General features: G+C 53.2%; 1 protein-coding gene across 1 annotated transcript in view; it reads right to left on the reverse strand.

Moving 5' to 3' along the window:
• Positions 1 to 480: 480 nt before the first annotated feature.
• ADAMTS16 (ADAM metallopeptidase with thrombospondin type 1 motif 16) overlaps positions 481 to 26,704 on the reverse strand; it is a 138,961-nt gene continuing 112,737 nt past the window's right edge. The window contains exons 19-23 of the mRNA XM_081287842.1: positions 14,680 to 14,881; positions 14,352 to 14,546; positions 12,044 to 12,268; positions 1,995 to 2,142; positions 481 to 1,270 (exon numbers count right to left, since the gene is read on the reverse strand). Of these exons, the coding sequence (XP_081143968.1) occupies positions 1,155 to 1,270; positions 1,995 to 2,142; positions 12,044 to 12,268; positions 14,352 to 14,546; positions 14,680 to 14,881 (886 nt within the window). The 3' untranslated portion in view covers positions 481 to 1,154. The remainder of the gene's footprint in view (positions 1,271 to 1,994; positions 2,143 to 12,043; positions 12,269 to 14,351; positions 14,547 to 14,679; positions 14,882 to 26,704) is intronic.

Raw genomic sequence — 26,704 nt, forward strand, 5'->3', positions numbered from 1 at the left:
GTCTCCTGCCAGCCCTCCATCTGGGAAGCAAAGCTCACGGAGAGTCACAATGCCACTCAGGGGCTTTCTGTACAATATAAAATTTATTATAAAACTTCAGCAAATATAAATATCCAGATGCCCATTCAGAACGGAGCCACACCCTAGGAGGGGAGCCAGAATTAAGCACCAATGAGGATAGGGAGAGGGTGGAGGCCCACGGTGCAGCCGGCCTTCCTCCTCAACCTGTTCCACAGAAACAACCAAACTCACAGAATGAATTTGAAAACCCCACGACACACAAAATCAGACCACAAGGCTTCCGGTTATGATCACACAGGCTGCTCCGCAGACATCTCTCATGGCAGGAACCCCTGTTTCTGGGAGAGTCAGATCTTGCTGTAACCTGTACATCCAATCCATCATTTAAAACAGAAAAGCACTAAGAAACAGGTTCAAATAGGAAACCTCACTGGTAAGTAACTGAGAAAGATAAAACAGTAAGTATGAAGGTCTCTCCTCCAGCGCCTGCGTCTGAAGGGGAAGAGGCCCTTGAGCAGGGATTTCCCTCTTTGGGTTCATAAGCAATGTCCAGATCAGGGGCCTGGGAGCACCTGAGGGATGACCTAAACTCCCGTGGCCACTGGGGTAGGAGGGGGAACCTGGGCAGAGCCAGGGAGCTCCACAGCACCTGCCCCTCCAACCCTGAGTGCAGAGGGGCCTCTGAGGTGGGGCGGGAGGCTGGTATGTTAGTGACAGGTATTTGTGCACTTTTCTTATTTCACAGCCTCTCTTCATTTTACAAAGCACCAATCGTTTAGTGTCCGGCATGCTCAGCTCTGACTGTCTTTGGACTGATTTAGCTGGAATGTCAATGTGGTTGAGCACTGCTTCTCCTGCTTCACAGGGTGGGCCCTCCTGCCTGATATGCCAGAGGTTATCCCACAGGGCCCCACAGGTCACCCCAACAGGAGACCATGCACTGCATGGGCACGGGTATGCATGTGCCTCACCCTGAAACACTTGTGCATGCACTCTGGGTCAAAGGGCTTAGCACTGTGTTCCCTGTTCCAGCCGAAGCTTCCTTGGAGGCATCCCACTGTGGATGGCACAGCGACTCTGTGCTGAGACTCCTCTGCTGCTCAGTGTCTTCTCTGCGCGGGGGCCGGTCCGACTCACAGGTTGGACTTGGAGCAAGTCTTGCAGCACTGCTTGCCGTAGAATTTGTGGCTGCACATCCCATGCTGAGGCACCAGGTGGCACCAGTGGAAGTAGTCTTTGCAGAAGGTGTCTGGAAACAAGCACACTCTACGTTAGCCAAGTGCACTGAGCACAGCATCAGCAGACCTCTGCTTGCTAATAACGGCAGACTTATCATTGGAGGGCAGCTCTTCAGGTCTAACAGAGACCTGTAGAACTTCTACTTTTCCCAAGACCTGTGGGAGTTTCTGGAAAAATTCTGATCTTCTTTTTGTGTTACATGCACCCACCCAATCACCCATACCCCAAGATGATGGGTTCTCTAGGACTGAATACCAACTGCCTTCTTCTCTGGGTGAGCCCATTCCTTGTCCCCTGTTCCATTTGCTGTCAGAGGAACCATGGCAGATTGCCAGCTCTGCAGCTACCTCAGGCATGGGGTGGTGTTTTGAGACCATTAGATTAGAAAGTGAGACCTTTGTGTAATGCAGGGTGAAAAGCTCCGTTAGTTAAATTTTTCTTCTTCAAGTATTGTAAATAGCCTTGCCAGAGTCAGGAATCATATGCCTTTTAACGTCAGACTTACATCACAAACAGCTCTGTCTTCCTAAGGAGGCATGAGGATGGCAGAGGCCTGCTTTGTAAGTATTTTATTATAAAACTGGAGGGTGAAGTGACAAAAAAGAAAAGGCATAATGGACAGAAGGCCCAACTCTGGATCTCTCTAGCCGTGGGCACCCCCACTTCCACAGGCCTTCCAAGGAACTACTCCTGACCTGACACCCCCATCCCACATGATGGGCTCCAGTGCTCACCTTTCTTCTCTGGGATGGTGCAGAAATGAGTGTTGCAGGCCAGGGAGGACTCAGGCTTCTGGTGTGGTGAGCAGTCGGAGGCTGGCAGGCCCCCTGCCATGCACTGCACAGAACGCCTCTGCACACCTCCCCCACAGCTGGCTGAGCACTGTGAGAACAACACAGAATGGTCACCAGGCTGCCAGGTCCCAGCACAGGGCTGGCATCACTGTGCCCACCCACCAAAGAAGGCAGCTGTTGCATGCCAGCACATCTTTAGTGAGAATGAGGGTCAATAAAAGGCATCTGAAGTGATGCTCAGCCCCAATACAGACAAACTGCCCCTGCTCACCCCCTCTCCAAGAGTGCTTCATGCTGGGCACTGGGTTGGGCCCCTGCAGGAGCATTCTGAGCCAGCTCGTGACCCTTCCAGGTGCTCAGGTGGGAGGTAGCCCTGGTATGACTGAGGTCACTCAGGCTGGGGTTTCAACAGCTACAGCCTGAGGGAACTCCTGAGATCAGGCACTCTGGGGCAGAGTACACTTGGTAAAAATAATTATACCAAATAATAATGGATATTCATGGATTGGCATGTTATCTCCTCAAACAGGCAATAGTGAGAAAAAAAATACACTTAGGTTCCAACCTCCAAGAAGGTTACCCATGAGTTATTCTTTGATTACAGAACAAGAGGCTCCCCTCTTTGGTTTCTTTTTGAGTATTTGAGAGAACATTGCTGACGTCAGACCCAGAAGCAGGGCAAAGGTACTTTCTTACCTGTTGGTTCTCCCCTGACTCTTAGGGCCTACACCAGCCCTGGCTACTGTGGAATGCAGGGTTCCTCTTCCTTCCCCTCCCAAGCATCCCCCTTGCCCAGGTGGTCTCCCTCTATGACTGTGGTTGCTGCCCAGGTTCTCGATTAACTTCAGGTATGGACAGAGGGGAAAGGTTATCATAAGCCTGGAGTGTTCTTGTGGAGCCATTGATGGTCTGATGAATGCAGGAAATGGGTGCATTTCTGGTGATGCCAGGTTGCTCTCTGTGTCCAATGTAAAAGAACTAGCCCTTCAGGGAATGTCCTCACTCAGCCACCCTTCAGGTGGTCCTCACTGGGAAAGGCTTCATGAGCCAGCTCCTGGTCACTGCTCCACCCCAGGTTCACCGGCTGCAGTGCCTGGGTGGTTCTGCCAGCTGCAGGGATCACTGCTCATTGTGCCTGGCCCTTCACATCCTAGGGCTCTGGGCAGAAGCAGAGAAGGAAGGGGTGTGCCCAGTAGATGATCCTTCATCAGCTGGCTGGGTGCACACACCACAAACTGTGAAGTGGACCCATCCAAGATCCACTGGGGCAAAGAAATCAGGGAGTAAGTGACTAGAGAGGCAGCGGAACCTGGACCATTGTGATTAATCCACCTCAAAAGGCCACTACACAAGTCTAGACTAAATCACGTACGAGGTGCTCCAACAAGGCTACCAGCTCAACAGTGTCAAGGGTTAAGCCATGAAAGAAGCACCTGCAGAAGATGGCCAGGATCAGGGTTCAAAACCCCGGGTGTGTGGTGCCAAACTAAGTGGGTGCTTAGCTTGAAGGGATCATGCTGTGCAAACCTGGGGACATTCATGACCAACACTGCTCGCCCAAACCTTGAAGACCACGTCCTAGAGTCCTGCTGCAGCCAGTCACAGGAGAGGCTGTGGGGGCTCTCCATGGCTGGCACCAGCCCACAGGAGCAGTCAACCTTAGGCCCAGCTGTCTTTGCCTCTCTCTAGGATCTGCTGCAATCAGCACTTTCAAAGTGACCTTAAGTCCCTTGGAAGAGCAACCAGGTAATGGAGCAAGTAAAACATCTTCCTATACCCTCGGGAAGGGAGAGGTGGGAACACCGTGACTCTAAGATGAAGGAGTCATTCGCTTTCTGCTCTCTGGTTAAGGCAGAGCAGGCCCTGGGCCTCTGTCTGGAGCATTTCTCAGAGGCTTAGCCCCTCACTTCAACACCAGTTTCAGCAAAAGTCACCAATAATTCAGTTTCAATATATGTCCATGGCAAATGAACAAATAATGATACGGGCAGATTCATGTCTGGTTTCTGAATTATCAGGGTCACCCACGATAGAGCCAGACGTTTCCTGTTGCTTACAACATCTTTCTGAGCATTCTGTGGAAACACAACTCTGCCTCTGTTCTGTGTTCTGCATGTCGGGGGTGCACCGAGGGCTTTGGGGCACGGATGTGCTGTGCTGAGATGGCCATTCCCAGGGTCTCATTGGGCATATCCACATCTGTTGGGGTCCACAACATATTCCATCCTTCAGGCTGAATTTCTTTCCTAATCAGCAGCTGGGGAAGAATTCTACTCTTGCTAAGGGTATTATGCCCACCTTAGCGATCAAGAGAGCTCTCCAGAGACTTTCATCAGTCATAAAATAATTAATATCTGGTTTGATTCATTTTTGTCATTGATTCTCTTACTCAACAAATATTAATCACTCAACTCTTCTGTACCAGGTATTATTCTAGGCAGCAGATACTCAGTGATGAACACAGCGACTGGCCCTGGCCTCAGGGTGCTTTAAAACCCATTTCTCGACATGTCTTTGGTGCAGCGGTGCATCAGCTGGGACCTTGAGGTGGTGCTGACTCTTGGCATCCCCGCTTCCCCACATAGCTAGATCGGAATCTGCACCAGGCTCTGATGATTCAGACACACAGTAAGTATGAGAAGCTTTGGTCTAGAAAGGTTTAAAGTTCCCCAGGGAAAACATACTTGTGGGATAAACAGCCTCTAAATTCCTCAAAATTTGCATCTCTTCACGTAAACTGGAGGAACTAAGATGCAAAGCTCCAAACTCTGAAAATATTTTGAAAAGAATGTTTTGAATCAATAAAGACATTATTATACAAGGAGATGGAAGGGAAATAAGAGACTTGAAAATGTGTGTTCATTTCTCTCCAGGAAGGAAAAAAATGCAAGTTGTTTGTCAACAGCACTAACACAGTGGCTCGGAACTCGGCAGGGTGTTTAGAACTCCCATTCCAGACTGTCCGCTGAGTTGGGCAGCCTCTGGTTCCCAGGCAAACTCAAGCTAAGAAGCACCTGGACCCCTTGACCACCAAGTGAACTCCAGGGGTGGAGACCTGTGGGCCAGGCAGGGACAGGAAGAGACCAGGAGGCCACGGTTGGACAAGACAGGTGGGCAAGTCACTGAAACAGCACCACTGGGGAAAATAAGTCTCAGTGAAAAGACAGTCTGGACCCTGGACCTGGAGGCTAAAGCTTTGGCTTCCTCCGCCAGCTTCATGAGACTCAACTGAGCCTCCTGCTGATGGCCCAGATAGGCCTCCATGCTGCTCAGTCACAGTGACCTGCTCATCCAACCCCCACCCAGAGCCAATTGTTGGTTCCTTCCCCAGACCACAGTTCTCACTTTTGAATGTGCATGGAATCACCTGGAGGACCTGTTAAATAGACTGCTGGGTCCCCAACAAAAACCTGAGCTTGGGCTGGTGTGGGCGGCATCTGGGAACCTGTATTCTAACAAGGTCACTGTGGCTACAAGTGGGGACCCGCTGGGGGAGCTGCTGCCCCAGGTTTTCAGTTCCATTGGCTGCGCTGTTCCCTTTTATAGTTTTCAGAAATGACCTTAGCTACCTCTACCTCTAACAGAAAGGGTCCACAGAGTCAAAGTGTTCTGACTGTGAATGCTGAACCAGATCACCCTTTAAAAAGATGGAGGCTCAAGATCATTGTATTGTTTTGAGCAACTAATAAAAAAAATAGTAGAAGACAGAATAAATAAATAAATAAATAAAAAGATGGAGGCTTTTTCCAAAGTGTGGTCTTTGCAAATACCATCATCCCTCATTCTCAATGGGCTGCTTCTCACTCCGGCCAGTTGTAGCCTTGGAGAAGACCCTGTGGCCCCTTATTTAAATGAATCCTTCTGTGCACAAAACTCCCCCCCCCCAACACAGTACAGCCCCAAGTCCCAGCAGCTCTGCAGGATCGGTGTGGACATTCTTTAAGGTCCACTTCTCCTACTGGTATGGAGGCTCTCCAACAGGACTGGGCTGTTGATGGGTGAGCGCACCCTGGCCTGGTTGTGAGATGTGGTGGTGGGGTGAGGATACAGAGCAGGACCACCCTGCACTCCAGTGGGCTCTGCCAGGGATGGGCAGCATCTCACAGAGCTGGCACCTTCCTGCACCCAGAGAGCCTCTCCTTGCCTCCTTTCCTGTTGTCCTCAACCCTGCCCAGCCTGAAGCCATTGCAGTGAGCCCAAGACTCCCAATTGCCAAGACTCTGTCCAGCTGGGAAGATGGACAGAGATGTGGAAGAGTCACTGCAGTATCTGAGGGGACGGTCCTTCCCAGGCACCAGCGGTGAGCGTCTTCTGGCAGTTCCAGTATGGAGTCAGCTGCCTTGGGATGACATTTATTCCTCGGCTGGGAGACCACCTTGCTGGTTATCAGAAAGACCACCTTGCTGTTATCAGAAAAATGCTGCAGATCCAGGTTGGATCTCATATTCGCACCCCTCCAGTGGGACTAACATAAGACATGTCCTGAGAACACCTTATTCAAAATGGTGAAGAGCCCGATTCTCTCCCTTCTGAGAGTCTAAGACACCAGAGTCTCCCGTGTCACTAGTGATCTGATGTCTGATTTTAGAGAGACCAGCGGCTCACTTTAGGAGGCAACACAATGAGGTGAGTGGGAAAGATGGTTACTCTCAGTTATTAGTAAGATAAACCAAAGAAAAGCAAATAATAATGTTTGCTTCTAGCGCTTTTTTGTTTTTAAATGAGAGAAATACTTCTTTTCTAGGCCATTGAGCTTTGTGAAAAAATGCCATGGAGCATGGTGACTGCCAGTCTCCAATGGCGCCTGATGTTCTGACTGCCCTGCCTTGTCACTCAGAGGACACATTGAGATCATGGGGCTTCTCTCATGGGATAGTTTGTCCCCCAAGCACAGGGGACAGTGAATACCTAAGTACTTGCCCACTTCCGAGGGCCACAGGTTTCTGGCTTTCATCTCCCGCCTGTTGTGTCTCCACTGAGAGGTCCCATTACATTTCTCCTTTGATGTGCTGTTTTTTGCTGGGACTCCATGCATTCTCTGCCTTCAACTCTAGAGCTTCTTTGCACTGTAACTTGTCCCTCTATTCCAGAGACAAAATGCCAACTCGACTGAGAATGGAACCACGCAGGTCTCAGTGGCCTGACCCAGGGCAGCTTCTGGTGGCTTATGCTGCAAACCTGAGTTGAGGAACTTTGGGCTGTAGCTGTTGTGCCAATTCAGTCCGTCACAAGCCCAACTCCCTTGAACTCAGGAGGTGTACCACGGCCCGTCAGTGGTGGTGAGCTGTTCTTGCCCAGTCCTGGCCACACTGGCAGCTGTGAGGACAAGGGTGCAGGTGCCCTTGTTAGAGGTTGGCATTTGGTACTGCATCAGAGCCACAGTTACCAGGGTGAAAAACCCAGCGCTCCGTCTGTGACATGCTGCTCACTCCTCACAGTGCAGCGTGCTCCTCTGTCAATCTGTGCACAGTCCTGGTAAAGGGCTCTCAGAGAGAGAGCTGGGGCCCCCGCACACTCAGCAGGGCCACATTCATCTCTGTTATGTAGAGCGAGACACAGTCCAACAGTGATCCCGCTTAAGCCGTTCCCAGACCAAACAGTGTGGGAACCACCTGACTAAGCCCACATGACTAAAATGACCTGGGCCAGTGCTTCACCACGCCCACCGCAAAATGTGGGGATAAGCAACGCAATTAGATCTGCAGAAGCCCCACAGAGCAGACCAGGAACAAGGACCTTCAATTTCTAAAAGAATAAGCCTGTCTGGTGGCAGAGCTCAGTGGTCACCGGCCATTCACCTCACTGGCAACGTCCCAGTTTGAGGGCACAGCCATGGGTACAAGTGCTCACGGCAAGCGTAGCCCCTTATCACCTTTCCAAAAACAGCTGCAGTCTCCTAACAGTGGATGAGTCACAGTGGATGGAGACTTTAGTCAGCTGGTGGTAAAAATCATATATTAGACAACCAGACGGGATTCTTCAGACTTGCAAAAACGATTGAAGATGTCCTTTTGGTTTTAGGTTTGGGTTTGAGTTAAATATTAATAAACCTTATTTTACTCTTTCTAAATGTGCTGGCTGGCTCCGTGCTGAGCAGTCGGGGTTAACGGCTGGGGTTGGGGGCGGGACTCACTTTAGGAGCCTCAGTGTCCTTCCCTGGTGAGGACCAGACCTGGGCTCGTCATACCTGCATACCCAGAGCATCAGTGGGGTGAAGTATGGCATCGTGTGGGGGGATTTTAAACTGTTATTATTCTAATGAGCTTTTATCTAATTCTGAAAAACATTCCATGATGGACTTAGTTGGTTCTGTTAAGATGTCTGTTTTCTTTGGGCTTCAGTAAAATACAAACAAAGGTGTGTGTGTGTGTGTGTGTGTGTGTGTGTGTGTGTGTGGTTTTTGTTTTTGGTACTGGGGATTGAAGTCAAGGGCATTTAACTACAGTCACACCCCAGCCCTTTTTATATTTTATTTAGAGACAGGATCTCACTAAATTGCTTAGGGCCTCACTAAATTGCTGAGGTTGGCCTTGAACTCGTGATCCTCCTGCCTGAGTCTCCTGAGCCCCTGGGATTACAGGCATGCGCCACGGTGCCTGGCCAAAGTGTGTTTTCATTTCTGTCAAATTCCTTGGTTCATCTCGGTTTCCCATGCAGGGCTGGGTTTAAGTGAGAGGATGCTAAGCACCAGCTGCCAACAGAAGGCACCAGTGGGTGGATGGGTGCAGGCCGTTGCCCTGGTTTGGGGGAATCAGGAGAACCTAGAGGGAAAGCACCAGTGGGCCATCGCCTCAGCTGTCCTGGCAGCTGGACTGCACAGCAGGGCACCTGGAGGCCTTGACTGCACCTGACCTTCTGGAGAAGCAGGTGGAGGAGGAGCTGCAGCGTCCAGAACAGAGGCATCCTCTTCACATGCCCATGGGCCCAATGCCCAGCTGGGGCCATGAGGGACATGGAGCTGAGGAAGACAGCCATAGCCCATGGCGGCTCACCCTCTGGGGGCCAGGAGGAGACCCCGTGGGGCAAGGAATGCCCTACATGTCTTAGCTCCCTGGGGCTACTGTGCTAAACCTCTGCCTGTGTGCTGGACATGCAGAAACTTATTCTCATTTCACATGTTCTGGGGGCCACAGGTCCAGAGTCGAGGTGTCGGCACAGAGGTGGTTCTTCTGGGGTTCAGAGGGGATCCTCTCACCCCTTGCCTGGAGTCTGGTGGTGCTGGCCACCTGTCACCTTGTCTCTGCCTCTCCCTCATCTCATGTCCCCTCCCCCATGAGTCTCTGTGCTCATGGGACTGTCTCATAGTAGCAGTTCCCAACTCAGTTCCAGGTGTCCTCACCCTAACTAATGTCACCTGCATCTATTTCCAAATGAGATCACCTCCTGAATTTCTGGGTGAACGTGAGTTTTGGGAACATTATTCAAAGCAGGACACTGCTCTTGAGGCACAGGGCACTTCCCCTTGAGAGGGTCATGCCCAGTGGCAGGCTGACAGGAAAGGGACTCACGGTGGGCAGTGCAGCCTGTGTGCCCCCCACCATGGGGAGGATAAAGTCAGCCTAAGGAGAGAACCAGGTTGGGCAGAGCTGGTCACTGTCAGGGAACCAGACCCCAGGCTGGCTAAGCATGTGAGACACAGTGGGTTGCTCAGCTCAAGGCTCTGTCCATTCTTGGACCTCACCCCTGGCCACCTGCTCAGTGAGCCCCTGACCCCATGGACACAGATTCCTTCCCAGGATAGGCTGTGTCGGCAAGTACCACCTGGCCTGTGGAGTGGGCTCTGTGGCCTTGCCCAGTGGGTCCTATCACAATTCTTCAATCCTTCAAACATACTCAGATCAACTTGGTTACTGGAGTCTATGGGCCTGGGGACATGGCGCCTGGCGGGATGTGAACTGTGGGTGACTTTTGATGAGTCAGTGGCTGCCCTTGGTTTGTTTTCTCTAGGAGTTCTCCTCACGCACCTGACATGCACATGCACGGGGACAGCCTGGACCTCCCGACCCCACCAGCCTGCTCTCCAGCTCAATCCTGGGAATCTGGGGGGACACACCAGCAGGCAAGCTGGCATTGTCTTTGGCTATCAGGGATGATGAGCTACGAGTGGGTCCCTTGGTAGAGCCTGCCACGCTGGCAGACAATGAAAATGAACAAGGCACCCCTCCCCTATGAGGAGTGGGCTCTCCAACAAGGCCTGAAGCAGCTGCCCCAGTGCACTCATTGGACTCGTTTCCCTGCAGATCCACCCACTCATCAAGCATTCCCTGAGCGTGGGCTGGGTGCAGTGCTAAGCACAGTACAGCACGTGCACAGCATGTACATTCGTAGATATGTGTGCATGTGGTGTTCATACGAGTGCAGGAGTAGTACATAGAACATATGTGTAAAACACCTAGCAGATGCTTCCACCTGTGCAGGAGTAGTACATAAAACATATGTGTAAAACACCTAGCAGATGCTTCCACCTGTGACCTGTGGCTAAACATCGTCCCCATGGTGATCTGCAGGGATCTCCCCTGCCTGGGCCTGTAGCAGCTGCATGAGGCTCCAGGTGGGAGGGGTGGGTACCTGGGATGTTCCAGATGGCAGCTGTGCTGTGTCCACACTTCCTTTATCAGGCCTGAGGGGCTGTGGGGGTGTGTGTGCATGTTTCCTCAAGGGGGCCGCACCCTCCCTGGGCGCCCTCCCTTACTGACGCTGGGAGCCCAGAGTAACACTCGCTGTGATGCAGGCTCCTGGGACAGGCTGGCACAAGGAGAGTGAGTGGACAAAGTGGGAGAGGGGTGCTTGGTCACTGTCCCAGCAGGTCCCCTTTGTGGGCAGTGGCAGGAGTTGGACCAGGGGAAGACCATTCTCTGGCACCAGGCATTGGAAAGACCATTTGGGAAACGTCTTGGAGAGAGACCTGAACCCTGGAAGGTCCTTCTGGAAGTGGCACAGATTCCAGCCCATGTTCCCTGGGATTGGGTGCTGGAATCCACAAGGGCACCAGCTGGGGCTGCAGGAAAGCCCTGGGTGGGGCGGCCTGATGCCCCTGTGCATCTGATAAACTTGGGACTTTACCTCGGGTATGTTGGAGCAATGCACCTGACAAGCTTTGGAACACTGGCCAGGGACGGAGGTGTCTCTGTAAGACAGGAGCCCACGGCTCACTCTGCTGCCAGCCGACCAGACAGTCACAAAAGGAAAATGTCCCTGAGCTGGAGAGATGCGAGGCTAGACTGCTGGCCAGTGGAGCAGGGGTTGCATGCAGGGCCCCAGCACCTATGGGCTGTGTCCTCCTGGCCTGTGGCAGGAATCCCAGCAGGCGGGAGAGGAGCTAAGCGTGGTTCCAGCAAGAGGGGATCCAGAAACCAAGGGCCTGGGAAGCAGGACCCCAGACCCAGAGAGAGCCGAGGCTGCTGGGAACCCAAGCAGGAAGCAGGATGAGGGATGGGGTAGGACAGTCTCGGCCGAGTTCTTCCTTAGAGTGGAGGATGTGTGGGAAGAGGAGGAGGACGGCATGAGAGAAACCCCGAGGGAAAACGGTGGGCACTCAGCAGAGGCCAGCCAGCTCCCAGGGCCCAGGCAGGCCACTGTGTTCCCAGGGTGTCAATGGCCTCTCTACTTTTCATAGCCTCGTGGTTAAACTACAAACTGACAGCTGGTGACTTACTCCAGATCTCACACTTCTTCCCATCCACACCCCTCTCTGAGAAATCCTGCCCAGCTATGACCAAAACCATCACATTTCTTTACACTTAATGGGACAGAAATTTAGAACAATACACACGGGGCCTGTAGGGCTGAGTGACATTTGGAGTCCCTCCTCAGAACGAAATGCCCAGGAAAGGGGCCACCTGCACATGCTGGAGAGAAAGGTCATGGGGGGGCCAGGTGGGCTCGGGCAGCACACTTCTGCAGAGAGCCCCCCACACCTCCCACAGGCCACCAGACCCTGGGGCCGGGAGCCGTGCCACTTCCCCAACAGGATGCTCAGAGCCTCTTACCTGGGACCAGGGCGAGGCAACCCAGCTGCCCCGTGGGGGCCCTGCGGCAGTCTGTAGGGGGTACGCAGGGCATGGGAACAGCGCACAGGGGCGCGCCAGCTCCAGGTCGGGCTTTGGCACGTGCAAGCACTTCCTGGAGGCCAGCTCCCGGTACTTCCCCGAGACGTACTTCTCAGCACATTTTAGGAATCGTTTCTGGGTCCCCCTCTCACACGTCGCAGAGCACTGAAAGAGGAAGCAAAAGACGGCTTTTTTTTTTCTTTTTTCAAAATCAGCGGTTGTAATGTCTTCTCGTGATATTAGCTTGAAAATTTATACGAATATAGACATTTGGTGGCAGTTATTGGGCCTTGGCATTCTGAAAGGCATGATGGATCCATCACTTTCACAAGGAGGATCTTGAGGTCACCGTGGTGTCTGATCATAAGCAGGGGCAGGGTAGTCAGGAACCACTATAGGAGTAATTCTGAAGCTACTGTTTCTCTGAAAAGTTGGAACATTGGGCTCTCACCGACTAAGAACTAGAGAAATTTTATACACAAAGGACATGAGATAAATGACACAGACCCACGGATTGATTCAGCCACCCAACTTCAGGCATGCTGTGGGTCCCTAAAGCAGAGACAGGTAGAAGCAGCCAAGGGCTCACAGATCTTCCCCAGAAAACGGGGTGCTGCCCGTGAAGACAGCAGCATGAATTGAGAGAGCAAGCACATCTCTTTGCTCCCTCCAAGGTATGCACTAAGCCTGGGCTGTGCCTGCCACCAGCAGCCTGAGGGTGCAGAGAGACCCTGGGCAAACGGCACATTGGGCAGAAGTCTGCAGCCGCCAGTCAGGCAAGAACAAGACATGCTGCTTTCCCCCAGCCAGGCCAGGGGCTCTGAGAGGAAGCCTGGTCCCCAGTGTTGGTGACTTGGGCTGGGGGACAGTAGGTGAAACTGAGAAGCCCAAGGACCGCCGGGCTGAACTGCTAGCTGGTGGCCTAAGCAGAGGGGACCAGGTGGCAACACCTGCCCAGCTCTGACCTCACACCCCCAACCTTCACCTCGCAGGTGTGTCTTCTGTGTGTCCTGATGTCAAAACAGAGATCGCACTGAAATAATCATCTAGGTTGTTTAGTGGACCATGCCTCAGAGAGAAGCTCTGGGGTGTGTATGTGAGTGTGTGTGTGTGTGTGTGTGTGTGTGTGTGTGTGTGTGCACCCTCGCCGGTGCATATTCCGTTTCTGGCCAAGGGTTTTCTGTCTGGACCCAGCCCACAGCCTGCACAGCCCAAGCTGCTCGCTCCACCATTAGGCTCCAAGGGCATGCACAGCCGACATATCTTTTCTCATGACGTAGGATTCTGTCCGGAGACGCTGGATCCTGTGCCTGGGTGAAAGAGAGCCAGGAGCTTCTCATTAGAAATGACCAGCTTGCTCCGGTGAGCGAGCATGACCTTTCTAGTTTCTAGTGGCAAACAGCAGGATTAAAGACCCTGCTCAGCGCTTTCCATTCTGAACAAGGCATTTCTGAAGGAGCATGGGGAAATGAGACACCTAGAGGGACCCGTGTCCGACCCCGAGGAGTGTGGGACAGGGACGGCTAGGAGCTTGTTGCCTGCCTGTATGGACGTGCAGAGCTGCAGCCCGGGAGGTGGAGACCCCTCGACACTCATGCAGATGGGTGCTCATTTGGTGGGCTGCTGCTGCCATTCTGTGGGTTGTAAGGTATTTGAGGTCCTTTAGGCTCACTTGGCCAAAGCAAGTCAAGAAGGCTTCCACACTCCAAAGCCATGCTTTCGCTGTGGTTCCATTGTGATGGGGTCTAGGGTGGCCCCTGAAGGGGGCAGCACAGGATGGGAATTCCAGGGCTCTCAACACAGAGACGTCCCCTGGGAATATACAGACTGCCTACATCTCGGGAAATGAGACTTCTTTATCCTAAATGACCCAGCTTCTTCCTGCTCTGCCCTGGGGGAGCATCTCCTAGAAATGGCTGCAACTGCTCTGGAGGTAGGTGATGCTCTGGGACCCCCTGTCACCACGAGGAGGGTCCCCTGTACTCACGCTTGTGCCCTGTTCTCACACTCCTGTGCTGGATGCTGACCGAGTGGGGCGGCATGGACGTTCCTGGGGGTGATGCTCAAGGACATGACTTAAGGAGTAGACCTGAGCCCAGGGAGGGCCTTGAAGAGGGGCTGGGAGATTCAGGACTTGGGCAGTGCGAGAAGCCAGGTGAAGGCACGGGAGCAGGAAGCAGGGAAGCAGGAGAGGAGGGCGGCCCAGGAGGTGACTGGCGGGGCTGTTCCTGAGGACTGGGAGGCCTACCTTGGACCAGGCGGACACCAGCCACTGCAGCTTCTTGTGCTTGTGGCAGCGCTTCAGCAGGCAGGGCTCGTGAGTCCTGGGCTTGGGCTCTGCGGTGCAGGTGGCGTCGGGCAGCAGCTGTGCTCTGGCTGAGGGGTTGGTGCTCTTGCAGGCCACAGCCCTCTTCCTCCACCCCTTTCCGCAGGTTTGGGAGCACTGTGCACAAGAGCCGACGGTCAGCCCCCGGCAAAGGAGGCAAAGGAAACAAACAGTGCTGGGGCCCCCGTTGCAGGCCCTGCGTTCCATGGGGAGGGCCATCCACTGCCCCCTGGCTACCCCACCCAGTTACCTCTGCCCAGGGCCCGGTGCTCCATGCGGGTGGGCAGCTCTGAGAGTTGCAGGCCTGCCAGCTGGAGGGCACAAACTGTGGACACAGGCTGGCCGAAACAGTCTCCGTCTTGTAGTTCGCCCGCTGTGTGCACCGCACAGGCCTGCTCTGAGTGCCCCTGCCACACGTCCGGCTGCAGATGCTCCAGTTCCCCACGGACCAGCTGGGAGGTTGGCAGAGAGAACCACAGTGAGGGCACAGATGTGTCCTGGCCCCAGGAGTGGAGGTCGGGTCTCTAATGGCACAGTGTGTGGCTGGCACAGCTTCCGAGCTGCGGTCTGCACCTGCCTATGCTTTTCAACTACAATTTCCACAGAGGAACCATTTCTGCCCCCAAATCTGTCCTGATCCCACTTGCTCCTCCCATCTTACTGAGGGATCTGCCATTCTCTCCCCTTCCCTGGCTTTTGGGCTTCCTGGACTTGGAAATAACCCAGCTCAGAGCAGTGTGTCCGTTCTCTTTTATTAAACAGAAAGCTCCAAACATATTCAAAATAAAGGACCTTCACATTCCCTCCACTCAACTCCAACAAGTGTCAGTGTATGTCCTTATGCATGAGGCAACTTAAAGCAAATTACAGATGGAAATATTTCAGTGTCTCTAAAAGATAAAAGTTCTTTGTTGTTTAACATAATCACAATATCATGATGACTCCTAAAACATCAAGTATACTTTTTTTAACATTACTAAATATTCAGAATCTGAATTCCTAATAGTGTTATAAACATTCTGCTTATTAAAGCAAAATCCAAATAAAGCCTGTACTTTGCAATTGATTTGTGTGTCTTTCTTGTCTTGTGTCTCTAGGTTCTTCCTTAATCCTGTTTACTTTTCTCTTTGATTTGTCTGTGACAGAGCTGGGTTGCCTGCCTTACTGATTCTCCCTCTGCTGTTCTGCTGATGAGGGATATTGATAGTTACGTCTCTGTGTCCCCCAGTCCTCTACCCTTCCTGTCCGTGGTTGGATCTAGAGGCTTTGCTTAATTCAGGTCCAACTTGATTTCACATGACTGTTTCACAAGGGCTAATGTACTTTTCCAACAGCAGGTTCAGAATGTCTGATCACTTTTCTTTTAAAGTTGATGCTATATAATGTGTTTTTTCCCCTCAAAGTCACATTATTATTTTTCTTCTCTGGTTATAAAAGTATCCCTTACAGACAGCTGTGTAGGCAGGTGATGGGAGCCGGGATGGAGGTGGGTCTGTGTCAGCCCAGTGGTGCCCAGATTGGGTCTGGGTCAGTCTGAGCATGTCCACAGACTTGGCTGGCTTTGCACAAGCCCACCTGCAGCAAGGCTTCGTGTGCACACGGGAGGGGGCCATGCAGAGGAGGGGAGGTCAGGAGGTCAAACATGGCCTGAATGAAGGTCAAACATGGCCACTGGGCTGAGGAGCCAAAGCAGCACCAGCGAGCCTGGTGAGGAGCTCTCGAGGCACCAGATACACCTGCAGCAACCACGTGAGATGCGTCAGCGGCTGGAGCCTGGGACCTGCGTGATTCAGAGAGTGAGGAGGGAGAAGCTGAGCCTGCCCTCACACCTCCTGGAAGGCTGCCGCTGTCCCCGCACCCTGGCTTCTTGTGCTTTTGGTGTGTCTGTGTGAAAATGCATCTTCAATGTGGCTGAGGCAGATTGTATATGCAACTTTTTATTCAGCATTTTAAAACTTCCATATTTAAATCAACCACTTTCCCACACAGCAAAGCCTTTGTAAATATATCTCCCGTGTCTCTAATACTTCAAAACATGGACCAAGCACAAACCCGAGGACATGAGGACCTAACGGAAAAGGACCGCTCTCGAGACCCACAGACTGCCTGAAATCGTCAGGACTACTGAGCAAACTGGCCAGGGCCTTTCCTCAAGTTCACAGGGAGGCCGTTACCCAGGTGATTTTAAAGCCAAGATTTGGGTTCTTCTGAAAGTCCTGAGAGTGGCTTGGTGGGGTGGAACCTCTAAGGAGAGGGGGAGGGACGCACTTCCTGGGTGAGAAGCGGGCGCCATCCCACCCAGAGCCCTTGGCCCCCTCACGAGGCTCCACGTGGACCCAGCAGGGCCTCGGTAATTCTATTGCTTTCATTTGGAGAAGCCTGAACTGATCCAGGCTGGGTATTTTTCCTGAGAAGATTCCATTATGGTTTTAAGAAAATGGTCAAAAGACTGTAGCCCCAAATTTTGTGCATATAAAAAGAAAACAGGCAAGGGTGGTGGGACCCCTCCCACACCAAGAATGGGAGCACTGCAAGTCTTCAGTGTCCACAAGATGGGAGTTTTTGTTCCCTGTGAAGCCAGCTCAATGTCATGTCCTCCTGGCAGAAGGCTGCTCTGGGCTGCCAGGCGGTGCTGACTCTGCCCTTGGAACCTCTTGGTGGCCCCTCCGCCACGTCTGTGTGCTCTTGTTCCTTCTCACATTTGCTCTCAGTTCTGCAGCCTTATAAATTAAGCTTGGTGTCCACCACAGGGCTGTGAAGGACGTCCTGGCTGCTCCTGGACTTTCCAACCACCCCACCGTCTGCTGTCTCCTTGTCTGAAGACGTTCTCACTGGGTTCATCCAGCCTTGCCCTTCTCTCCTAGGTCATAAGAAATCCTCTCGAACAAAGATGGTTCAGACTGCATCTGAAGGGCCAAGGTCTGCTTTGCTTCACACACAGGACTCTGGGGAAATGTCTTTGTTGAGCTCATGAAAAGGTCGGAATCCTCACCAGCTTCTGTGCTGGCGCCCAAGGGTCTCGCAGCTGGGTGGACTATTCTGTAGCTCACCAGTGGCCACAGCTGCTTTATTTCAGTTTTCCTAAATCCACCAACTGGAAGGAAGTCAGAGGCTGGGATTCCTCAAACCAGTTAAGAGTACTAGACAGGACACGGGAGGACTTGGTCACCCGCCCACCATGGGAGCCTGCCACTACTGAGGGGTCCACTGGCAGGGCACCGGGTAACTCTCAGTGCTCCGGGACAAGAGGAAGGAGTGGCTGCCATCACCGCTCAGCTCAGGTGGGATTCCCAGAACCATGTGCTCTAGGTCGTTGCTAGCACTGGGGACAGGGATGTCCCCCAAAGGCCCAGGTGTCAAAATCCTGGTTCCCCGGCGACAATCCTTAACTAGGGAGCCTCCTGGGAAGTCTCAGGTGACAAGGGTGTGCCCTCAAAGGGGGTCATGGGACCCAGGCCTCCTTCACACCCGTTTCCCAGAGGAAAAGGGGCTTCCTGCCCCCCAGGCGCCTGCCATGGCGCCTGCCTCCCCACAGGCCCAGAGCAAGAGAGCTGCTGGGTCTTGGGCTGACACCTCCAAAGCTGTGAGCCAAAATACGCTAATGAACTTCCACTCTAAGTTGATTTATTTCAAGTATTTGCTTTAGCGAAGTAAAGCTGACTCGTACAACGGTCACTAGATGTTTCTTAACAAAATGACGACACCCCTGTCTTTCAGAATAAAAGCAACCTTCGGGCTTTGGTCATGGACTGTGTCCTCGACGCTGCAGGTTTCGACAGGGGCTGAGGAAACCCCTGGTCAGGGAGCACCATGGGAGCGCTCGGGGTGCCGGGACCACCGTCCAGACTCAGAACCCGCCCTGACCTCTGCTGCCCATGGCTGAGCCCCAGAGCCAGGCTCGGCTGCTCTGGGCTTGGCAGCCTGAGTTTCCAGAGGACAAGAGGATGCCACCTTCCTCCAGAACTTTGTCCCAGGTCCTTTCTCTCTGGCTCTTGTTGGGTTTTTAGGTGAAGCACTCTGCTGCGTTTTCAGTACTAACTCTTGGCTCTGTACACAACTCTGGCTGCTCTGTAAGCATGAGGGCACAGTGAGAGCACAGAAGCTGTCACACACCGTGAGAAGCCACCATGCGCTTCAGGTACTTGCAGCAGGGTGCAGAGGAGGACGTGGATGTGTAGCCTTAGCACTTACTGCCATGTGCTTCTTCAGCGTCCCAGTCAGACCAGGGCACAGGCGGCTTTCACACGTTGGCACCCCTGCCACTTCAGGTGGGCTGTTCTTCACGGAGTAAGTCACCCCCCTGACTTCCTGACCTGAGCTCCGATGGATTCTACATGCGGACATGCACACAGACAGCCCCAGCAGCAGGAGGCCGAGGCAGCCGTGGTGTGGCCGGATGGGACAGGCATTAGCTGGGCCGTGAGGACACAAGGACCCCGTCCTCCTCTGAGCAATGACAGCGTTTTCACATGTGTAAGTGATTGGAGATCTACCACAGTTCTAAATGAAATGTTTTAAACATAACAATCCCCACTCAAAAACAAACATATGCCGCTTTGAAAAATCTGCCTTTCCTTAGGAAAAAAAATCACTTAACGAGTTAATTTAAAGCCTGCCGGCAAGCTGCAGGCTGGTGGTGCTGCCCAAGGTCGCAGCCTTGGGGGACAGGAGGAGAGGAGCGGGCTTTCCAGCTGGCAGGTGGCCCGGCAGGTCACCTCTTCCTCCTCCCTGACTTGGGGTTTATTGTTGTCTAGGTCATAGGGCATTTTGTCAGAATCACGAGGTGCCAGGTACACTCCAAGCAAGCTCAGGTAGAAGTCCAGCTCTGAAAGAGCCCAAGGTCTTGGTAGGCGAGGGTACACGTCAGAGGCATGAGCATCCAGTCGCTGGACTGAGCTGGGCTTGCGTGTGCTGATGTCTGGGCGACTCAGAGTCCTCCAATCCTTGTAACGCAGAGAGTAAGGGCCACAGGAATGAGGCCACGTGGTGAGCACGCCGTCCTTCCTCACTTAGTCGTCTGGCGTAGATGAGCTGGGCCTGGACTGGCCAGGACCTTCCAACTCTGTCTCCTTGATGGTTCTTCTCACAGCGAATGCGGGTCCAGCCTGCTCTTCCCATCAGAACAGAAAGCCCACTACTGGCAACGGTTGCCAGGGAACGGGGCCCAGAAACCAGGCTTTTGGGGCACGGCCGGACTCCTGGCTTGAGAGATCTGCTTTTTTCTTCAGCCTCAGAAAGTCAAAGCACTTACTTTGCCTTGTGAGACTCGGGAAAGATTTATATTGAGCCAGACACTCATGCAGGATTGTTTTCATGTTCCCTGGAGCATGCAAAGCCCAACTGGGGGACACAAGACGCTCCCCGCAGAGGAGCCACTGTGGGCGTTGATTTTATGAACTGTGAGAAGCCAAAGGTATGTAAAGTGGGCAGCGTGCTATTTTTACCAGGCTCCCCTGTCTTGCTGTGCTGTCATCAGATCTTATCTGATCAGAATCCATGGTACAGATAGAGCTTCATTTACGCAGGCAGCCGGGAGACAGGGAAATGGGATGAGACACGCAGACAGGAAAGTCTGACCTCGGTGTTCAAAAGGGCCTTGAGAATTACCTGTTGAAAAAAATCCCTCAGGTGGGGATTCTCTCTGCACAACACTGGGGTGTCCTGCTCCATCCTACTTGGCCTCCTAAACTCCCTGCTCCCTGAAGCTCTGCCTCCTCAGGAGACTGCTCCTTCCTCCAGTGTCCACGGAAGATTTGCCAAGAGAAGGCAAGTGATGGGGCTGGAAGGGACACCAGAAGTGATGGAGGTTGCCAACCTTGTCATCTGTATGGGGACACTGAGGCCAAGAAGCCAGACTGTGTTTCCAATGTGTTAGTGGAGACACAAACAGGAGGGATGGGGATCCTCAGGCTGTGCCTGCCCTGGTGACTCCATGGTGTGCAGAGCAGCAGTCCTCAGGCTGTGCCTGTCCTAGTGACTCCATGGTGTGTACAACAGCAGTCCTCAGGCTGTGCCTGCCCTGAGTGACTCCATGGTGTGTAGAACAGCAGTCCTCAGGCTGTGCCTGCCCTGAGTGACTCCACGGTGTGCAGAGCAGCAGTCCTCAGGCTGTGCCTGTCCTAGTGACTCCATGGTGTGTACAACAGCAGTCCTCAGGCTGTGCCTGCCCTGAGTGACTCCATGGTGTGTAGAACAGCAGTCCTCAGGCTGCACCTGCCCTAGTGACTCCATGGTGTGTAGAGCAGCAGTCCTCAGGCTGTGCCAGCCCTGAGTGACTCCATGGTGTGTAGAGCAGCAGTCCTCAGGCTATGCCTGCCCTGAGTGACTCCATGGTGTGTAGAACAGCAGTCCTCAAACTGCACCTGCCCTGAGTGACTCCACGGTGTGTAGAACAGCAGTCCTCAGGCTGTGCCAGCCCTGAGTGACTCCATGGTGTGTAGAGCAGCAGTCCTCAGGCTGTGCCTGACCTGAGTGACTCCATGGTGTGTAGAACAGCAGTCCTCAGGCTGTGCCTGCCCTGAGTGACTCCATGGTGTGTAGGACACCAGTCCTCAGGCTGCGCCTGCCCTGAGTGACTCCATGGTGTGTAGAACAGCAGTCCTCAGCCTGCGCCTGCCCTAGTGACTCCATGGTGTGTAGAACAGCAGTCCTCAGGCTGCGCCTGCCCTAGTGACTCCATGGTGTGGAGAACAGCAGTCCTCAGGCTGCGCCTGCCCTGAGTGACTCCATGGTGTGTAGAACAGCAGTCCTCAGGCTGCACCTGCCCTGGTGACTCCATGGTGTGCAGAACAGTAGTCCTCAGGCTGTGCCTGCCCTGGTGACTCCATGGTGTGTAGAACAGCAGTCCTCAGGCTGTATCTGCCCTGAGTGACTCCATGGTGTGTGGAACAGCAGTCCTCAGGCTGTGTCTGCCCTATTGACTCCATGGTGTGTAGAACAGCAGCTCTCAGGCTGCTCCTGCCCTAGTGACTCCATGGTGTGCAGAACAGCAGTCCTCAGACTGTGCCTGCACTAGTGACTCCATGGTGTGCAGAACAGCAGTCCTCAGGCTGTGCCTGTCCTGAGTGACTCCATGGTGTGTGGAACAGCAGTCCTCAGGCTGAGCCTGCCCTAGTGACTCCATGGTGTGTAGAACACCAGTCCTCAGGCTGTGCCTGCCCTGAGTGACTCCATGGTGTGTGGAACAGCAGTCCTCAGGCTGAGCCTGCCCTGAGTGACTCCATGGTGTGTAGAACACCAGTCCTCAGGCTGTGCCTGCCCTGAGTGACTCCATGGTGTGTAGAACAGCAGTCCTCAGGCTGTATCTGCCCTGAGTGACTCCATGGTGTGTGGAACAGCAGTCCTCAGGCTGTATCTGCCCTGAGTGACTCCATGGTGTGTGGAACAGCAGTCCTCAGGCTGTGTCTGCCCTAGTGACTCCATGGTGTGTAGAACAGCAGCTCTCAGGCTGCTCCTGCCCTAGTGACTCCATGGTGTGTGGAACAGCAGTCCTCAGGCTGAGCCTGCCCTAGTGACTCCATGGTGTGTGGAACAGCAGTCCTCAGGCTGTGCCTGTCCCCAGTGACTCCATGGTGTGCAGGACAGCAGTCCTCAGGCTGTGCCTGCCCTGAGTGACTCCATGGTGTGTGGAACAGCAGTCCTCAGGCTGTGTCTGCCCTAGTGACTCCATGGTGTGTAGAACAGCAGCTCTCAGGCTGCTCCTGCCCTAGTGACTCCATGGTGTGTGGAACAGCAGTCCTCAGGCTGAGCCTGCCCTAGTGACTCCATGGTGTGTAGAACAGCAGTCCTCAGGCTGTGCCTGCCCTAGTGACTCCATGGTGTGTGGAACAGCAGTCCTCAGGCTGTGCCTGTCCCCAGTGACTCCATGGTGTGCAGGACAGCAGTCCTCAGGCTGTGCCTGCCCTGGTGACTCCATGGTGTGTAGAACAGCAGTCCTCAGGCTGTGCCAGCCCTAGTGACTCCATGGTGTGTAGAACAGCAGTCCTCAGGCTGTGACTGTCCTGAGTGACTCCATGGTGCGTAGAACAGCAGTCCTCAGGCTGCACCTGTCCTGAGTTACTCCATGGTGTGTAGAACAGCAGTCCTCAGGCTGTGCCTGCCCTGAGTGACTCCATGGTGTGTAGAACAGCAGTCCTCAGGCTGTGCCTGCCCTGAGTGACTCCATGGTGTGCAGAGCAGCAGTCCTCAGGCTGTGCCTGCCCTAGTGACTCCATGGTGTACAGAACAGCAGTCCTCAGATGCACCTGCCCTGAGTGACTCCATGGTGTACAGAACAGCAGTCCTCAGGCTGTGCCTGCCCTAGTGACTCCATGGTGTGTAGGAGAGCAGTCCTCAGACTGCATCTGCCCTAGTGACTCCATGGTGTGTAGAGCAGCAGTCCTCAGATGCACCTGCCCTGAGTGACTCCATGGTGTGCAGAGCAGCAGTCCTCAGGCTGTGCCTGCCCTATTGACTCCATGGTGTGTAGAACAGCAGTCCTCAGATGCACCTGCCCTGAGTGACTCCATGGTGTGCAGAGCAGCAGTCCTCAGGCAGCACCTACCCTAGTGACTCCATGGTGTGCAGAGCAGCAGTCCTCAGGCTGTGCCTGCCCTGAGTGACTCCATGGTGTGTAGGACAGCAGTCCTCAGGCTGTGCCTGCCCTAGTGACTCCACGGTGTGTAGGACAGCAGTCCTCAGGCTGCACCTGCCCTGAGTGACCCCATGGTGTGTAGGACAGCAGTCCTCAGGCTGTGTCTGCCCTGAGTGACCCCATGGTGTGCAGAACAGCAGTCCTCAGGCTGTGCCTGTCCTACTGACTCCATGGTGTATAGCACAGCAGTCCTCAGGCTGTGCCTGCCCTAGTGACTCCACGGTGTGTAGAACAGCAGTCCTCAGGCTGTGCCTGCCCTGAGTGACTCCACGGTGTGCAGAGCAGCAGTCCTCAGGCTGCGCCTGCCCGGAGTGACTCCATGGTGTGCAGAGCAGCAGTCCTCAGGCTGTGCCTGCCCTGAGTGACTCCATGGTGTGTAGAACAGAAGTCCTCAGGCTGCGCCTGCCCTAGTGACTCCATGGTGTGCAGAACAGCAGTCCTCAGGCTGTGCCTACCCTGAGTGACTCCATGGTGTGTAGAACAGCAGTCCTCAGGCTGCACCTGCCCTGGTGTCTCTGTGGTGTGCGGAACAGCAGTCCTCAGGCTGTGCCTGCCCTAGTGACTCCATGGTGTGTAGGAGAGCAGTCCTCAGGCTGTGCCTGCCCTAGTGACTCCATGGTGTGTAGGAGAGCAGTCCTCAGGCTGTGCCTGCCCTAGTGACTCCATGGTGTGTGGAACAGCAGTCCTCAGGCTGTGTCTGCCCTAGTGACTCCATGGTGTGTAGAACAGCAGTCCTCAGGCTGTGTCTGCCCTAGTGACTCCATGGTGTGCAGAACAGCAGTCCTCAGGCTGCACCTGCCCTAGTGACTCCATGGTGTGTAGGACAGCAGTCCTCAGGCTGTGCCTGCCCTGAGTGACTCCATGGTGTGTAGAACAGCAGTCCTCAGGCTGTGCATGCCCTGAGTGACTCCGTGGTGTGTAGAAGAGCAGTCCTCAGGCTCTGCCTGCCCTGAGTCACTCCATTTTGCAAAGCAATAGTTTGCATAATTTGATCCAGTTTCAGTTTAATAGCTAAGGTTGGATGAGTCTATACCTTGTTTGTTCAAGTAAATAACCACCATAAAACAAACTGATAAATAAATTAAGTGTGCTTATTAAGAATGACCACTGTGACTTATCAAATCAATCAGAAGCACATGGATGCAGGGATAGATCAAACTCATAACAGAATAACCAGGCCCATGAGCTTACTGAATACACCAGATCATTGAGATCACCACAAGATATATCCCGTCACTAGAGACCCACAGACCTGGTAGAACAATTCACGGATGGGGTTGGCCCTGAAGTTCTGAATCACTTTCACCCATTTTGTACTTCAATTCCTTGTATTAAGGTTGTACTGATTTTGTTTTTAAACCATAATAGAAATAGTATGTGCCAATAGAAAATCTGAAGGGTAAAGTCTGATGGATAGGTTCTTCTGTAAATGATGGATGCCTTCATTCCCTGTCACTAACACCTCAGAGAAACCTACCTCAGCTCCTCCCTGGGCCACCTTGCTGCCCCTGCACAGCCCTCCTGGTTTCGAAGATTGTGCCCTGGGGCTGGGGTTCCAGCTCAGTTATAGAGCCCTGCATGCCATCCCCAGCACCACAAAAACAAAACAAACAAAAACAAACCACAGCCGGGTGCATTGGTACATGCATGTAAGCCCAGAGGCTCTGGAGACTAAGGCAGGAGGATGGCAAGTTCAAAGCCAGCCTCAGCAAAAGTGATGCACTAAGCAACTCAGTGAGACTCTGTCTCTAAATAAAATACAAAATAGGACTGGAGATGTGGCCCCTGAGTTCAATCCCTGGTACCCACCCCCCAGAAACCAAAACACACAGAAACAATCCCACAAAGACAGTCCTGCAAGAGGCCCTGGTCCATACTCAGCTGAGCTTCTGTGAATGCAGAGTCCAGTAGGTGTGAGATCCGAACCAAAGGGCCATCCAGAGCCACTGCTGGGAAAGCTTTGAGACCTCTTCCTCCTACTTGGACCCTCCCAACACAAGAATGCAGCTGTCAGGGAGGCGAAAGGAATTCTCACTGGCATTTCTTGCCTCCAAGGCCCCCTAGAAGTCTACACAGACATCCCTGCCCTGGGAGGCTCTGGGATGCAGTGTCTCTCCTTGTCCTTGCATTTGGGCATGAAGGGTGGTGATAATGGATATTCACATCTGGGGATGCTGCCAGGTGATAAGGGTCCCTCTTATGCACAAAGTGGCCGCCACTGGGCAGGGGCCTCTAGCCTCCCACAGGAGTCTCCTCCGTCTTCTCTCAGGAGGTTAGAGCAGGGGCATGTTTGTCACGTTGGTCTTTGTCTTGGTGGCTCCTTACACCTATTCCATTCTGCCCTGGACACCAGACACACATCCTGTCCCACATGGGCACCTCCCTGCAGTCTCACTGCTGCCTATGACAAACTCCTGTGTGCTCTGAATGGACACCTTGGCAAACTGTGCCGCTTCTCTCTGCTGGCAGAGCCCTGGGAGGTGCCATCCTTGCCCAGGGAGGTCAACAGCCTTCTGCTGCCACTGGTGACTGGAAGATTCCCCAGAGCCCGCTGAGTCGGCCTCCGAGTCTGTTTATGCCAACCGAACTCGTCACTGTTATGTAATATAATTAGATTTGGTGCGGCTGTGTGAAACACGAAAACAGAGTGGCTTGTTTCTAAGAAAACCCAGCTGTGTGGTGGGCACAACGCCCTGGAGGCAGTCATTAAGTGAAACTGCTGTCAAGTGAGGTGTGGCCGAGGCAAAAGTAAAACATGGAGAAAAGATGGAAAATTAAACTGCTCTGGCACCTGGACAGACAGGACGTGTTTCACCCTTCGTAAAAGAAACCTGAATTGGACATCATGCTTAGTGAGCATGTGAATGCAGATGGTTAACCTGGACCTCGCACAGGCAGACCCTTACGGGATGAAAGTTTGGGGCCGTAATGAAAAGAATTAGCAAATGGATGCATTTAATTATTTCAAAGGAAAATACATATTTAAGGTATCTGTGTATCTTTGAAATGATTCCTTCCCATAGTCTACTTATCTTCTCAAAGAGTGGGTAGACTTCTCTTCCATCAGGTGAGGACCCTCAAACCTCCCTGGGGGGTCCCTGCATAAATGACTTCTTCAGGTCAGCTTCATCTGATGGCCCCATCCTGGCTCTCCCTGTCCTTGCAGGTACCTGCAGCAGAAGTGGGACCCTGCCAGCTTCCTGCCTCCAGGCCCCACAGCCCCAAGATCACAGATTCTGCTTCCAGACTCTCCCCAGCCAAGTGCTCACCCCCATACATCTGGTGCCCAAGCTGGTGGAGTCCAGCTCTGTGATGGTTGGTTTTGTCAACTTGACTTGGCTGTGGGGCACAGATATCTGGGAAATCATTTTTCTAGATGTTCCTGTGAAAGTTCTTTTAGATGAGATTGATATTTAAGTCAACAAATTTGAAGTAAAGCCAGTTTCTTCTCATACTGTGGGGGGCCTTGTGCAATCAGTTGAAGGGCCAAATGGACAAAGTCACCCAAGGAGGAGAGAGGTCTAGCAGATGGACTTTGGATTTCATCTGCAGAACTGCAGCTCCTCCCTGGTCTCTGGTCTGTTGCCCCCGACCCCTTGTAGATTCCAGACTTGCCAGTCCCCACAATCACGACAGCCGATAC

The sequence above is a fragment of the Spermophilus citellus genome, assembly GCF_964194105.1.
Source record: "Spermophilus citellus genome assembly, chromosome: 1".
NCBI lineage: Eukaryota > Metazoa > Chordata > Mammalia > Rodentia > Sciuridae > Spermophilus > Spermophilus citellus.